The sequence below is a fragment of the Ochotona princeps genome, chromosome 30 (assembly GCF_030435755.1).
Source record: "Ochotona princeps isolate mOchPri1 chromosome 30, mOchPri1.hap1, whole genome shotgun sequence".
Taxonomy (NCBI): Eukaryota; Metazoa; Chordata; class Mammalia; order Lagomorpha; family Ochotonidae; genus Ochotona; species Ochotona princeps.
Genome location: NC_080861.1, coordinates 16731049 through 16748381, shown reverse-complemented (window position 1 = coordinate 16748381; position 17333 = coordinate 16731049). Strand labels below are relative to the sequence as shown.

The window sequence follows — 17333 nt, the reverse complement described above, 5'->3', positions numbered from 1 at the left end:
TTATGGGCTGGGACAGCAGTGGAGGACGGTCTGAAGTCTTGGGACCCTGAAACCTCATGGGAGACCTGGAAGAAGCTCCTAGGTTCTTATGAGCTCAGTTCTTGGCATTGTGGTCAGTTGGGGAGTGAACCAGCAGGCAGAAGATGTTTCTCTGTTGTCTTCTCTCTGTAACTCAGTTTCCAATAAAAGTAAATAAACCTTAAAAAAAAATTCAAGGCGAATTGAAATGTAAGTTTTGAGTTGATTAACTGTCTTATCTTGAAAGTATAACTTACAGGAAGTATAAAAAAGTAGGTACGAGCTGGCCATTTACCCTAGCAGTTAATCCACCCACATCCTGTATCACATTTCCTGGTTTCAGCACCCAGCTTCCTAATACAGACCCGAGGAGGCTTCAGTGTTGACTCAAGTGGTATAAATAAATGTATATGATATTATAGAGGTTCATATATGTCTTGGCTGCTGTTGTAGACATTGTAGGTCAACCCTATTCAAAAACATAAATATTTGTTTTCTCTATTGAGTATTTCACATGGCAGACATTATACAGCAGCCAGTTTACATAGTAAAACACTTGATTCGGTTTTTTAACTGAAATGTTGAGAGATTGTGCCATCCTCGGGGTTTGCTGATGAACGGTTGTTATGGACCCAGAGTCTCTGCCTGCCATTCCTTCTGGTTCTGCTTCCTCAGTCATGGTGTTGGCTTTGCCCTCAGGGCTGAGAACAGAGGCCCTGAGTGACTGAGACTTGTTTGTCATCCTTTGTCTCTTCAAACCTTCCTGTGTGACCACGGCCGGACGTCTCGCTTGGTATTTCCTCTGCTCCGTCTCGATCTCGGCTCCGTAACTTTCCCTTCACTCTGTGCTCTCTTAAAGTCATCATTTTTGTTTTTCATTGTTAAGATTTAAGAGTAAGTTCTCTTCAGCACCTGCAAGCAGAGATTAGGAATTTGTTGCATCCATGGACTTTAAATGTGACAAAAGCTAACATTAAGGGCACTTGAAGGAGAATGTTCCTACTGTAAAAAATTCTCTTCCCTTTCAGTGCTACTGCTTCCGGTTTTGGTATATTTTAGTTTGCTTTGATTTGGGGAAGTTACTTTTTTAATATAGCCTTTCCAATAATTTATAATTATGTGTGTGTGTATATAGATATATACATATATATATATTAGTAGTTGGTAAAATGTACTGTTTTCTTCTCCAATACTGCTGTCCTTTTAATGCTACCAACTATCACAGGAAGTTCCATATTTTCTGGAGACTTTCCAGTAGAATCTGAATTGGTGACTGGCTGGGCATTGTGTTCAGTTACCATCTTTTATTTTATTTTTCAAGGTTTATTTATTTATTTGAAAGACAGAGTTACAGAGATCCTCCTCACTCCCCAAATGGCTGCAGCATCCAGAAAAGGGGCCCAAGAACCTGAACAATCTTCTGCTATTCTCCCAGGAGCATCAGCAGGAAGCTGAACCAGGAGCGGAGGCAGAACCTGAAGCGGCGCCCATATGGCATTGCCAGTGCCGCAGGAGGCAGCCTAACTGCTAAGCCACTTGGGCAGCCCATCGCATTGACTTCCCCATTCACTGTAAAAGGACTGAATAGTCTTTCCTTTGTTAATTTGCCCCTACACGTTGCCAGATTCCTTGGAAGTTGTGTGTAGGAGTCAAGCTTCCTAAAGGCTTGATTGTCTAAGAGTGTTTTCATTCAGCAGGGGGCACAGATTTTTGTCCTAACACTTTGAATTAATATCCTTTGTAATGATTTTCACAAATGTTACACCTGGAATTTGACATAAGTATCAAGTTCGCAACTAAATTGGATCACTTGTATTTGTTTTCCAGACTTATTAATTTTTCCCTCTGTTTTTACTCATCCTCATCCCTGAATATTGTGTAACTTGTTATTTTTGTAGTTGTGTGTATTTGTGAGGAAGGAGGAAAGTGATGAAATTTAACAGCATTAGCTCATTTTTTTCCATTTTATCTTGAACTAAAAATTTGAAAAATAGACTTTGTACTTTAATATTTGATATGTGCACATTTTTATATTAAAAATAAGATGTTGAGGGCCAGTATTGTGGCATTGTGGGTGAAGGTTACTTGGCGTGCCTGCAGCTCGTATCAGGGTTCCAGGTTGAGTCCCCGATGCTTCATTTCTTATACAGCCGCCTGGGAGGCCCGAGAACTTGCATTCCTGTTACCTGTATCCGAGACCACACAGAGTCCATGACTTGTGGCTTTGGGCTGGCCCAGCCCTGGCGGTTACAGCCATTGCAAGAGTGAACCCACCGATGGAAGATCCCTCTGTGTCTCAGCCACTGTCTCTGCCGTACTGCTTTGCAAATAGTTAACTAAATAAGTAAATAAACCGCCCCCCCAAAAGGATTTATTTGAAAATAAGAGTTACACAAAGAGTGGGAAAGACAGAGAACTATCCTCCATCTACTGTTTTATTCCCCAGGTGGCCTCAGTGTCCAGGATCAGGCAGGCCAATGCCCGGAAGCTAGGCTTCTGGGTCACCCCCTTGGGTCGCAGGAGCCTAAACACTTGGGCCATCTTCAGCTGCTTTTCCCGGGTCATTGTCAGGGAGCTGGATTGAAGCGAAGCAGCCGGAACATGAACCAGCACCTGTCTGGATGCTGGTGTTGCACTTGGCAGCTTTATACCACAGTAAACCCAAAAAGCACCCCCCCCAAAAAAAGCGGCAACCAAAAAGCAAGTTTTAGGGGGTTGACATAATGTATAAAGCTGCTGCCTGTGATGCTGGCTTCCCTTATGGGCACTGGTTCAAGTTCCAGTTGGTTTGCTTCCAATCCAGCTCCCTGCTAATGGCCTGAGAAAACAGCTGAAGATGGCCCAGTTTTTTGGGGGCCGCTGTCATCCGTGTGGGAGACCCAGATGAAGTTCCTGGTTTCAGCTGGCCTACCTGTGTGGCCGTTGCAGCCATCTGGGTATTAAGCCAGCAAATAGAAAGTCTCTCTCTCTCTCTCTCATTCTTTGAAATAATTACTTAAAAGTTAGATTTTCACCTAATATACCAAAAATGATAAATACTAGTTCAACTAATAACCACTTCTATGTAATAATTGTAGTCTTTTTTTAAGTGAAATATTATTTTACCCTTCTAGCACCATACGAATCAGAAAACCTTATTCAACAAATTTCACTGTATTCCTAGTAATGCTTTTTTCCTCTTTTGACTTACAGCTGGTGAGTATTTAGTAATGTTTTTTATCAAGCGTGCTTTCTTCTCAACCTTAGGACAATGCAAGATACTGATTAAGTTTTTAAGAATGTGAAATAAGGCTGAATTTCTTAAAAGGCTCTCTTCTTCTCTTCCCTCCCCGATGTTCCATCACTGCTTGGTCGCAGCTCGCAGCAGTCGTATCCCCCGCCCCAGCGTGAGCCAAGGGTGCAGCCGGGAAGCCAGCCGGGAGAGCAGCAGGGACACGAGTCCTGTGCGCTCCTTCCAGCCCCTGGGTAAGTGTCTGGGTAGAGCTACACTGCTGTCCTCATTAGCTTTGCCTGCCCTTTCTCTTTTATGTCGTTTTAGGAATTAGAAGCAAATGATATGTTCGGAAAGTATATTTGGCTTGACTTACTTGTCTGGACTGTAAATGTGAGTCATGGCTTAAGTGAATCACTGTTGTGATCAAGTAGATGTCACGTAGATTGAAACTTGACAATATAGAATTCAAGCTCTTTCTGGACAAGTCAACCTATACAATGTAAAGATTTAAATATTCTCAAAAGATGTATGGAGTGTTAAGCTTAGTCAAATAAATGCTTTTGTCTTTTTCAGCAGACATATTGATCTTTCAACTTAGATCGTGTAACTTGTGTTATATGTAAGAATGCTGCAGGATGCCATGTGCGCGCAGCATCCGTGTGAAGAATGTTTACCGTATTTTATACCTTAAAGGTCATTTCCCATGTTTTAGCTCCTCCTGTGTTACTACTATAAAATCTGTTTATCCCTGATTATCTCTATAGAAATTGCTTTATAACCTTGACTTTAAAATACTTTGTTTCAGTTATAAAAATACCAAATGATTTTTTAAACCTCTCACTGTTCTAGGATAATTATACCAATATAATTTTTTATGTTGAGAAAATCTTTTGGAAGTTCTACATGATCCTTCAGTATTCTAATGGATACTATTTTTATCCAAAAGATTTGTTTATTATTTGAAAGATTTATAGAGACAAGGAGAGAGAGAGAGAGAGATCTTCCATCCTCTGGTTTACTCCCAGAATGACTGGAACAGACAGAACTGAGCCAGTCTGAATCCAACAGCTTCTAAAACATCTCTCGCTTGGGTGCAGGGCCCCAACTACTTGGACATCCTCCTCTGTTCTCCAGGCCATAAACAAGGAACCGGACCAGAAGTGGAGCAGCTGGGACACGAGCCTGTGCCCACGTGGCATACTAGCACTCACTGCAGGTGGCCATTTAAGAGTACCACCCCATGATGTTGGCCCCAACCAATACTTTTTTGATATGCTCAGATACTTTTCCTTTGTACACGTAGTTTGCTATAATGCCTAGAGTTGTTCTTCAGACTTGCACACATCCACTCCCAAGTATGTTGTGCATTCTCATTGTGTTCATTTAAAGAAACAAAATCAAGTCTCCCTTTCTATCAAGCATGGCACTGTGAGGAGCTGAAGAAAGTGAAGAGGTTGTGTGCACCTCTGAGATTATACATTTTGGGGCAGGTGTTGTGGTTTAAGCCTCCGTGGCCATTATGGGAGTGAACAGCAGGTCAAAAATCAATCCATCGATCTGTCCTCCCCTCTGTCTCTTTCTCTCTGTAACTCTGCCTTTCCAGTAAAAATAAATGAATCAGTTTTTAAAGAGGATACATTCTAGGGTCCGCTAGCTTGGGTTCATGCCTCAGGTTTGTCTCCTTTCTGTGCCTGGACTTCCTCCTCTAGAAAATGGGAATGATAATAACACACACACCTTAGGTTTGCCTTCAAGACTGCAAATGAGAAAATTCATGCAAAGATCCCTCACATCAACGCCTGGTACCCAGGCACCCAGTGAGAGGCCACTTGTCATGGTCACTGTGGGTGTCATCACTGCCTCCCCACCGCCACTGCCCCAGAACGCCCCTAAAACTCATTGCTGACCCAGACCCAATTTCATGACAGAATAGTGGCAAGGACTAGGTTTTTAATAATATGACACGTGCATTTACATAATGCTGTGAAATTACTAGAAAACCTATCAGGAAAAACCAAGATGTGTTGCTATACCTTTTAAACCTGTACGGTGGTGAGAGATGAGAGGAAATTTATCATTCGTTACCGGTTACTCAAAGTGTAAATGCAAACATAACAACATTGAAAGAAGTGTTATGTACCCTTTAGTTTTCTGTGTTCACCCAGTGGACAATTTAAATGGATCCCGTTTTGGTGAGAATTATGTCAGAGCAGTTAGACTGCCGCTTGGGATGCCCACATTCCTATCCAGCTTCCTGTTAATGTACCTACGAGGCAGCGGGTGTGGCCCTCGTGCTTGGTCTCCTGCCATCCACAGGCAGACTTGGATGAAACTCCTGGGCCCTGGCTTCCAGCTGGCCTCTGGGGAGTGAACCAGCAGATGGAAGGTTCTTTCTCTCCTCCCTCTCTTTCTGTCATTCTGCTTCTCAAATGAATTTTAAAAATGAATTAAAAAACTGCCCTAATTTTATTATTAAGCAGCTGGGATAGGCATTTAGTGCAGCATTTCTAATCCAGCTCCCTGCTGAAAACCCTGGGAAAGCAGTGGAAGATGGCCCAAGTGCTTGGGACCCACTGCATTCACACGGGACACCTGAGGAAGCTCCTGGTTCCGGATTTTGCCCTGACCTAGCCCTGCCATCTCCCTTTCTTTCTAATTCTCCAACTCTGCCATTCAAATAAACAAACAAATCTTTAAAAAAAAAAAAAAGTTTTGAAAAAAGAAACCAGAGATTTTGAAATAATACCCCATGTTTTGTGAATTTGATCAAACCGATGTGCTTTAAGTTTCCCTTTCTGCTTCATTCAGGCTCTTTTGATGAAAGACAATGAACTGCATAATATAAATGATAGGCATTATTCCTCCCAGTTTGAGGGTGCTAAGGTCACGTCAAAGTGCCAGCAGATTGAGTGACAGTGAGGACCTATTTCCTGGTTCTTGGGTGGTTTTTCTGTGGGATACAGGGCGCCAGCCAGCTCTCTGAATCTCTTTTATAGGGTCACTGATATTAAGCAGCAACTTGCCTCCTGTGCGGTCATTTTGGGGATCAGGATTTCAGCATGTCAGTGAGGAGGTGGGAGGGTTCATAAACATTTAGACCACAGCACCCCCAGGAAACTAGGATAGTTGTCTTGTTGGGTTATCGGGGTTAAAGAAGATAAGAGTATTATTAGTCACTAGTTACCATAGTGGTTTTTTTTTAACCACGATGTTTTTTTTTTGTTGTTTAATTTTTGTTTTTTTGTTTCATGCTTGTACTTTTGGCATTTCCTTCCATTTGATTATTTGCCCTCCTTTCTGGGTCTGCTGTAGGCCCGTGTCTGTCCCCGGAGGCGTCAGTTGTGTCTGTGTGACAGGGATGGGGTTGCGATGCTCACGTCCACTTGGCTGTGTTTGGCAATATCCTGACCATCAGCAGTGAAACGTGCTACGAGTTTTAACTCCGTCTCCTTGCCTGACAGTAGTGCTGCCACTGTTCCTTGTGTCTGTGGTAATAGATGGGGTTTGTGTGGTCCTGTTATTCCAGCCTCCAGACATCATTCCAGATCTACTGGTGCCCTCTACGCCCCCGAAGTGTGTGGGGCCGCAGGTGAAGGATGAGTACATTCCCATCATCATCTGTGCGTTCATCTCACATTTTGTCCTTTTTCAGTTTCCATTGAATAATATTCATATTTTCAGATTGTTTTTTTTTTTGGTCATCGTTGTTGTTTGTTTCAATTATGTTTTCTCCCCAAGTAACTTTTTCCCCCCTCAGCAATCTTACTGAACATTTTTTTTACTAGCAGTTGGAAACTTTAATTTATATAATCTGTTATGTCATTTTAGAGTATAGAACTGTTTTATGTTCTTAGTTATGTATTTCATTTTTGTGTATGTTTAGAAAAAAAAACCAAAATGGTGGATGAAGTGTTTTAATTGTAAATGGTGGTATAGAAAGCAGTTGAGGGGGGCAGTTCATTTCTGGTTTGTCATTAGCTCCCTTGGAATGCTGGGCACGTAACGGATATCAAATGATCTGTCTCAGTGATGGAATGAAATCAGCCTGTCCTGAAGGAGAGAAGATAATAATTGGAGCTTTTTCCCCTTGCAAATTCCTGGTGTGGACTCACTGGTGTTCTGAACCTTTTCGAAATTGCTCTTTGTTCCGGGTTACTCTGTAGTTTATCCATGAGATGAGATGGTGTCTGAACTGATAGAACTGGATTCATTAGAGGGCTGTAGATTTGTTAACTCTGATCTGCGAGCCCTTGCTTTCTAGTGGTTGTAAATCGTTAATATTCTTTAAGTTTATTTTCTACAGTGTCAGTAATTTTGATTGCCTTTAGTCTTTTATATGGCCAAATACTAAATGTGCCCGGAAAATACAATATTGCTTTTAAAATGCTTTGCCCCATTGGTTTTTTTTCCCCTCCCTTAAGGATCTTAAAATGTCCCAAACTAACACTGTTTCTTTTATGACTGTCTGAAAGCTGTATTCCTTCTTTTGATGAATTAGGTCCAGGATATGGGATCAGCCAGTCCAGCCGACTATCGTCTTCCGTCAGTGCCATGCGAGTCCTGAACACAGGTTCCGACGTGGAGGAGGCCGTAGCAGATGCCTTGGTACTCTAGTCCGTCTCCTTATCAGTTCATCTGTTTTGGTTAGGGTTGGAGTGACTGAGACAGGCTGCTCCTTGGAATAGGAAATGGGAAAACGTCTATGCCTTAGGCACAGGAATATAAAATGTGGACAATATGAAGAGCAGAGCAGTATAATTAATTCTTGATCTTTATGAATTCAGAATTTTCACTCAGGGCCTACAGTACTGATAGAGTATCAGGAAAATTAATATGTTAATATATTTTATATGCTGCAGTTTACTCACTGGATATAAGAGCAAATAGATTAGTATAAACATATGTACACAGAACCACACACAGTTACAAGCATATAATTTCAATGCTGTCTTAACCTTTAGTATTTATTGTTTTAAATTAGGATTACATTTTCTTTAGCCTTGTTTTCTGAGCTAAGAGAAGGTGCAAATTATAATTCAGGTGTCTGCTTGGTTCTTTATACCTGGCACATTAAACGGTGAGATTTAGAAATATGCCCTGAAGATCTATGACATTTTGTCCTAGAGTCTGTACGTATTTTCAGTGTTCTTTGCTTAAAATTATGGAAGTAGCATTTCAAACAATGTAGACAACTGTTTTTTTTTTGGTGATTTCTCAAGTGAACTTGATATGACATTTCCTTCAAATTATCTTTTTCATCCTGACATTGAGAAACATTTAGTTTGCTTTGAACTAAAAATTATCTGTTATGCTTCTAAAGCTACCACATCTTCACTGCTATTGATACCTATACCTAATCTTTCCTGCATAGATTTAAAATATTTTAAAATCTTCATAAAGAGTGGCTGTAACTTGCTGAATATTATCACAGGACGCCTGTAGTTCTGCTGTCACAGTGTGTATACACTGACCTTGTCCCCTTAGCCCAGCCACTTGATGACCTTGTTGTCGGTTGATGACAGCTGGATGGAGGCTTGGCTCCCATGGATGTAGGATAGATTGGGGACATGTTCTGATGCTGGGAAGGCAGACCAAGATAGTTACTGTTCCTTCTCAACATATTCCTCAAATCATGTTTTCTAGTTTTCTTTAATTGAATGCTTAAATTCTACGCGCATAAATTTTATGGAATGAGCTATTATATGGATATGGTGTATGTTAGTCATTTGAGGAATGTGTGTAGTCACCAAGTCTAAAATGGAAATCCAGTCACTCTGTGTGCTCCCATTGTGTGCACAGCACAGATATTCCATTCACTTTAGTCAATGTGCAGGAATAAAACACATCCTAGCTGTTAAGCCTAATTTGGACCCGGGGAAGATCATAAAAATAAAGTTAACTCTGGGAATGGAAAAATAATCCAAATAGGGAATGTCTTTGGGAACATAGTCTTTGAACTAAGGAATATTGACAAGATTAAAGATATAGCCTGCGCCCAAGTGGTTCTTTTGTATCTATTTGTTAAAACCTTAATGTTTCTGATCATTGGCATTGTTAATGCCTACTTCACTGTGCTGTTTAGCAAACTGTTCTTCATTATTTTCAATTTTTCTCTTTAAAAATTAATGCTGTCAGCTCTTAGGAGACATGCGGACTAAGGTATAGACATTGCTATTTTCTGACATCTTGTGATACCGTAACTTCTTTTGCTGCATCAATTTAACAGATGATGGTTTCCTATAAAAAAAATTGAAGTGAATGTATAAAACTCCTAGGCAGACATCTATTTTCCTATGAATATGCTTATCAAAAAGCAGACACCACTTAAGTAGAGTCTCTTAGGAGAGTTTTCATTCTTTCACCCTGACTGCGTAATGCAAATGAGATGAGTAAATTCACACTGGTGTCTACAACGCTTGCCCCAGAGCCTACTATAGGTAGATATTACAGCAATGCTATTCTAAACTATGTAGATATTTGTACATCAATATAAGGCATTTATTAAAGGGCTGTCATTGTAAACTATTTGAGTTCATTTTAAATCATATTTCCTGTAGATTTAGACTTCAGAGAATTTAAAGCCACTGAGAACTATTTTAAGTAATTGTCCTTAAAATGTTTGATAGTGTCTTTACCACTCAGCAGGCAAAATTCATGTACACATAAAGATTTACCTCTGACTCATTCAACGACATCTTAAATAATCTATTTTTTCTCTCATCTCACTTCAGTATATAAACTCGAATTGATTCTCTTATAAAGAAATCTCTGCTTTCTCATATTTAGTGACATGAGTGGTATACGAAGGGGCTTAAAAAAAGGTTTGTGTAAAATATGTATTATTAAAAAAAACTGCATGCATTTCAAAGTTTTTCGATATGAAAACAAACTTTTAATTCTGGTTTCCACCAATTTTTTGAAGCACCCTTGGGTTATGCTCCCCCTACAATTGACACTGAGCATAACTCTCTCACTATCGGCATTTTAGTCCTCTGTAAATGTGAGAGTTGCAACTGTGGCAAAGAACACGGGCAAGAAAAGTAGCAAAGAGAAGCTAGCTAGGGTAGGAGGAGAAATTAAATTGTACTGGGAGAAAGAATACATTTTTATGATCTTTTGTATGGCTTCAGTAAGAGGGTAGTATTTTCTTCTTACCAGCTCTAATTTCTGCTAGGGTCTTGAGGAAGCTTATGGGAAGCATGCCTTATCTTTTAATTTCTCTTGTTGTTTTTTTGGTCAGAATGAATGTGGTTAAATAAAACCGTGAACCAAACTCTGACAGTTTTCAGATGAACTTGTTGAAGTAACTTAATGTAGTTTCTGTTGATTTGCTTGGTTTTCCATGAAAATTAAAGGAGAAAAAATCTACACTGGGTACATTTCCCACTTTTCGTAGCTTTACCTCTGTATTGTCTATTCTGTTCTGTAATTTCCCATAGTTAAGAAACACCTCATCTGCCACTTTTAAAAATGCTAATGATTAGCAGCATGCTTTGAATTAATTTTGAAACACAAAGCAGTTGTCTTGTGATGAACACATATTGCGAAAACCATTCCATTCTTAGCTATTCCCAATGAGATTGTTTATGTGTAACAGAAAAAACCGGCTCGAAGAAGATACGAATCGTATGGGATGCACTCAGACGACGATGCCAACAGTGACGCTTCCAGCGCCTGCTCGGAGCGCTCGTACAGTTCTCGAAACGGCAGCATTCCCACGTACATGAGGCAGACAGAAGATGTCGCGGAAGTCCTGAACCGCTGTGCTAGTTCCAATTGGTCCGAAAGGAAGGAAGGCCTCCTGGGTCTGCAGAACTTACTGAAAAATCAGAGAACGTTAAGGTAAGATGCAGTTTCTCCCGGTGATTTTCCCGTTGAGCTAGCACTTTTTCACTTTGTCGGAGTTCTGCGGTAGAAGGTGGTGTGTCCTGAATCCAGGAGGTTTTTTTGGTGTTTTTTGTAAGCTTCAGTCCTGTGGGACTCTGTATTCTGTATTTTACCAAGAATTTGTTACTTCATTTGTGTTTTATGAAGTGTGCTAAAAGGAAACTTTTATCCACAAGTAGAAGTTAAATTAAAACATAATTTTAAAATATTAGAATGTACCTACCAATACTAGTTTAATTAGAATTTTGCTTCTGGTAGGTTGTTTTTCAGTGAAAGGAAGGAATGTTTATGCTTTTCAGAAATTAAGGCGTCTTTTTAGTGTTTTTTTTTTCTACCATATGAATCTTGGTGTAAAATAAAAAGAAATTAGTATGATTTTGTCTAACAACAGAGATTTATTTTGGTTTTGGGGGTTTTCATGTTGTTTCCTTTCTAAATGGCTTTGACTTTTTCCCCCAGCACTCTTCATTGTTCTGAACTATTTTATAGAATTACGTGTTGCTTGATAACCTGTGAAATCCAAGTCTGATGTACTTGTTGCGTATTTATTTTTGAAAGATCTGTGATTTAATAAATGTTTTTATTTTGCCCAATGTATTTTCATGTAAATTATCATGCTTCATGAAGCATAGCACTTAAATTCATAGTATTATCCCCGCCCAGCCGTCAAGATTAGGTTAATATTAGACTCCTGGTTTGTTCTAAATAACAGGAGAATAAAAAGGTTTCAGCCCCTGGGTTGCGGAATGTAAGGATCAGATCCATTTGCTGGAAATGTTATATGTGTGATTTACCATCATGTGACACTGATGAAATAGAGCTGCAGTTCTTATGTATTTCATGGGAACAGATTTCATGCATTGAATTCATGTAGTTATGAGAATAGTGAGATTTCCCTCTGTAACCTCACTGTCACCTTCCCTCCTTTTCTTATTTTTCTTTTAATTGTTTTTAAAGATTTATTCATTTTTATTGGAAAGTCAGATATACAGAGAGGAGGAGAGTGGCCCCAATGGCCAGAGCTGAGCCGATCCAAAGTTAGGAGCCAGGAGCCTCTTATAGGTCTCCCATGCGGGTTCAGGGTCCCAAGGCTTTGGGCCATCCTGGACAGTTTTCCCAGACCTCAGGCAGGGAGCTGGATGGAAAGTGGAGCTGCCAGGATTAGAACTGGAGCCCATGTGGGATCCTGACATGTGCAAGGCGAGGTCTCTAGTCACTAGGCTACCACACTGGGCCCAGTTTTCTTTATCATCACAAGCTTAATCCTCCACTAAATAGAGTTCAACAAGTAGCAAGAAGGGAACCACTATTCCTCAATAAAATAGACAAGGGCTATAAACAGTAATCAAATCTCAAGTTGCAAGTTTCACTCATATATCTTACTTTGGTTTTTGAACTTTGTATGTTAGTTACCACAAGTCATATAATTCTTAAAATATGTGATATATGTCTTTGGGGGACTGGCTTATTTCGCTAAACATGATGGTCTCCAGTTGCATCCATTTGTTACAAAAGGCAGGATTCCTTCCCTCCTTTTTCCTTCCTCCCTCCCTCCCTCTCTCCTCCCTCCGTCCCTTTCCTTCCTCTTTAGCACCTGGGTAGTATTCTGTTGCGTACATACACCATAATTACTTTATCCAGTCATCAATTGATGGACAGCTGGGTTTGTTCCATATCTTAGCTATTGTGATTGAGCTCCTTACAGCCATGGGGTAGGTATAATTCTTTCAAATGCTAGCTTCATTTCCTTTGGGTAAATTCCCAGGAGTGGAGTAGCTGGGTCGTTTAGTACATCTGTTTTCAGAGTTCTGAGAAGTGTTTCCATACTTTTCTTCCATAATGGCTGTATGTGTTTACATTCAAGCCAGTGTTGCTTTAGGGTGGCTTCCCCCCGCCCCATCTCTGCCATCATTCGGTATTATTTGATTTTTGGATGATACCATTCTGACTGGGGTGAGGTGGAGAGCCTGATCATGGTTTCTGTTCGCATTTCCCTAATGGCTAGTGATCCCAAGTATCTTCTCCTGTATTTGCTGGCCGTTTGTTTTCATCCTTAGAAAAATGCCTATTCCTATGCTAAGCCCGTTTGTTAACTGGATTGCTTATTTTGTGGTCCAGTTTCTTGAGCTCCTATGTGCTCTGGATGTTAATTCCTTATCAAATGTATAGTTTGCAAATATTTTCTCCATTCTCTCAGTTGCCTCTGTACCCTGTTGAGTGTTTCCTTTGCATTGCAGAAGCTTCTAGACTTGTTATAATCCCTTCATCTGTTGCTTTTATTGCCTGTGCTCTTGGGATTTTATCCAAGAAGTCTTTGCTTATGTCAATGTCTTTGAGTCTTCCACCTATGTTTGCCTTTAGTAACTTGATGAAAATTTCTTGGATTTAGATCTGTGACCGGTGGGAATTGATAATTATATTTCTTTTCATAACTTTGAGTCTTTAAAATAATGTTCATTACAGCAAATTTGTTACATTTCTGCCTTGACTAGTGAATCTTAAGCCTCAATTTTGCGGTTTTTTTTTAAGCCTTTTGTTAAGAAACTTATTTATATGTAAAGTTACCTTTGAATGACTGTTTCTAAAGCAAGCTATTAATCAGCCATTTTATTATTTTGGCAGTCGAGTTGAACTGAAAAGATTATGTGAAATTTTCACAAGAATGTTTGCTGATCCTCACGGCAAGGTATGTTTTAGTATTTAAATAAAACGTAATACTGTAACAGATTTTTATGTTTTCAAAACATAGTTATTTATAGCAATATTTTTAAACAATTAAAATTAGGTGTTTGGTATTATACGTATTTTCAAAGTTGTAGTAACCATTTGTGCTTTTTCAACAAAAAGATTGTCTAAGACTGAAACTAAAAGGTGCAGTTACAAACACAATTTGTGCGTAATTCAGTCAAGATAGGTGTGTTTTATGGTTCTAAGAATGTTTTACTCTTTGTAAAGGACATAATTGGGGTAAGTAGCAAAAGTTTCTCGAACATCTTATTTGGTTTTTGATTGTTACAATGATAATGTAAATGTACTCTTATCTTTGCAAGAAGACTCTTATGGAAAAGAATAACCAATAAGTAACACAGAAACACAAAGTACAACTCTAGTTATAGTTTAGTAATATAGAAAAGGAATATGTCATACAATGAAATCGTCTGTAAAATTACGCTAGAAATTTGTTTGGTTTTTACTGTCGGATAAAATATATTTGAATACATAATGTATAATTTACATGTGTCCTATGAAATTTTGGCTTACCATGATACATAATGCTGTTACAGAGACGTCCTCACTTTATTCTCTTCCCAGCAATGTGTTTGGTAAAACTTTATCAAGTATCTTCCTTTAGGATACCGGAAGTCTACAGAAGAAATTCTAACCTAAGAAAGAGGGAGATTTGGCAAGGAAATTATAAGAAAAATATCAGTGAATTTCACCTCGTGTTTTCGTTTTATTATCTTCACTTTCTGTTACATACATCATTTCCTCATTTTATTTTTCCATTTTCAGTATTTTCATCACTTTTAACATTGCTTAAAGTCCTATTTTATGCATAAATTGAAACAACAGCTGAAAATTTAAATCCAGAGGGATGATGTAGACTTAATTATTTAAATAAATTGCTTACACTTTAAACTACTAAAGGTTATTCTCTATCAGAAAATGCTTTTATGTTGCCTAAAAATGGAAAATCCCTTTTAAAGATAAAGGTGAAAATGCATTTGGTAAGGTTAAATACATAGCTAACTATACCATGTGCATAGATATTCCTATCGCTAGTTACAACTTTAACTCTTGCTTTGCTGCAAAATCTCTGTAAATTCTGAGCATACCTTTGGATATTTTTAGTTGACATGTAAGCAAAAGACTGAGCCTGCATTATCAAATAGCATTTTTATCAGTAGTCGATTCCACTTTGAGAAATAGTTATTAACCATGTTCAGTAAGTGCTGTCATTTCATTTCTAGAAGATCTGAGGCTGCAGCCAGGTTATTTCTGAAGTTACAGTGTTTGACCTTTTATTAAGGCACTAATACAGTTTAGTTGGGTGGTGGGAGTTTATACAGTGATCAAAGAAGCATTCTTTTGAAGATCAGCTAGGAAAGCTGAATGACATTAGAAAAGGAAGTGATTGACCTCTATAATGAGTGGAATACCAGGTGTGCTGCTTCCTAAAATTCAGTCAGGAAGGTGAATTTTTCATTTTTACAACAACATAAAACTTTTACTGACCCATCAGGCTTTGTCAGTATGTTTTAATTTTAATTTTTATTTTTATGATCAAGACCAGGATAACTGGACATTCTTAGTTGTTGTAGTTGATTTTTGCTTACTGACTGTCCAACAGAAGTTCTGTCAATAGCATAATTCAGTGAGAATAAACTAAACATGTTACCATACTGGACTGAGTTTAAAATGTCAAGGTTTGATTTGAATTTTTATTTTACATCCTGATATTGTCAAAATTAAAGGTAGACTTAATATATCCTTGTCAAGTACCAACAATTTCATCATTAGGATCACACAGCTCTTAGCTCTTTTGATATACTCTTCCATTGTCTTTCCACAGCTTTTGTCCTATCCCAGGGATATACCATTATACTCTGTAAATGTGTATGACTTTGCAGGCTGGATATATAACTCTGTTGCTAAGACACAAAAGCATTCATAGTAGACAGTGTGTAAAGAAATAAGTGGTTTCGTTGCAAGAAAAAATGTATTTATGAATATTGAAACTTGTGTGTTCATGTAATATTCCTGTGTTATCAGTCTTTTGATTATTTTTGAAACTATTCAAATGGTAGAAATCATTCACAGCTTGCAGGCCCTAGTTTAGTGACCCCTTTTCTATATGATTCCCCTCTCTAATGACAATAAGAACATAGGTTCAGAACCTGGGCTCTCACAGCTCACGCCACGGGCTGAAGGGAAGGTGTGTTATATACTCCTGGCCGCTGCTTGGTGGCATCACACAGCCTTGCAGATTCCTGCCAGTCTCTATATCTGATCTGTAATTTGTATCTAAGTGTTCAGGGCTGCCTAGCAATCCTGCTTGGCTCAGTTCTTTTTCCCTCTTCTCCGCAGTAGAAATGAGCTCCTCAAAGCTCCTGTTTACCTCCTCCTACCCCCATCTCATGCACAAGCATGTGTCCTAGATTCGTAGCTTACCAGGAAAGTGGAAGGCAATAAGCAGAATGCCCACTTTCTGCCTCCAGCCGGCGAGCCGAACCTCAGCCCGTTCCTCCTGTCCTTCCTCCTGTTGAGGTGGTCCAAGGTCTGATCTGCTCGGCTTTCTGGGAATGTTTTGTAAATTCCGAATTGCTGGCTGACTGTTTTTATTCCAAGTCTGTTCTTTGGTCAGTGTGCCTGTTTTCTCATTTTAAGGAGTCTGAGGTAGTAGACAAAGAAAGATGTGTTCATAGTGCCTAATCTAGTCTCCGTCATACCTTTTCCTTCGCCCTTCTTTTCACTTTTATTCCACTGCATCTTCTCTTATTTCACAGTTTATCTGAAGTTTCAAGCTGCACAATTTATTCTAATGGCTACTAAATGTGTATTTGCAGACCGTGTATTTAGTTAAATAATTACTAGCCATTTGGTTGGTTTCTGGCTCAAACCTTATTTCTGTTGCTTTCACTTGTTCGATGATACCCTTATCTTTTGATGCTCAAGTGAGGAATTTGGGCATTATCCATTGATTCAGTCTTCTGAGTAGCTCTTCCTTCTCACTGGTGATTCAGGTCACAGTCTGTTTTTGCCTGTTGCACTCCCTCTGCACCTTCCACCCTTCAGTTCACCAGACTGCATGCTTGTGGACTCTTTCTAAGAAGTAAATGTTCTCTGCGCCTTTAAGCCCTTCCAGAGACTGGCAATGACCCTCGCATAAGTGCCCACAAAGCCTGACACTCAACCCAGCCCCAACTGTGGCACATTCCCTGTCTCAACCCAGCTGCTTTGGGCTAAGCTCAGAGAGCACATATTTTTCAAGCCTGGGTTAGATCTCTACCCTGAATTGGAATATCTTGTCTGTAACATCAACTATCCTAAAAACTCATTGGATGAAAACTGGATGAACCATGGCTCTTAAAAGTAACATTTTTATTTGGGAAACTGCTCATACTGTGGTCATTGGTTGGTTGGTTTTCCATGTTCTGTTAGGTTGAAGTCAGCATTTCAAACTCTGTAAATAACTCCTAGACAGTAGCTGACT

General features: G+C 39.2%; 1 protein-coding gene across 4 annotated transcripts in view; it reads left to right on the top strand.

Moving 5' to 3' along the window:
• The window catches only part of CLASP2 (cytoplasmic linker associated protein 2), a 164541-nt gene that overhangs the window by 102925 nt on the left and 44283 nt on the right, over nt 1-17333 (top strand). For all 4 annotated transcript variants that reach the window (XM_058657143.1, XM_036497694.2, XM_058657145.1 and 1 more), the window contains 4 exons: nt 3376-3483; nt 7731-7837; nt 10830-11074; nt 13742-13805. In XM_058657143.1, the coding sequence (XP_058513126.1) occupies nt 3376-3483; nt 7731-7837; nt 10830-11074; nt 13742-13805 (524 nt within the window). The remainder of the gene's footprint in view (nt 1-3375; nt 3484-7730; nt 7838-10829; nt 11075-13741; nt 13806-17333) is intronic.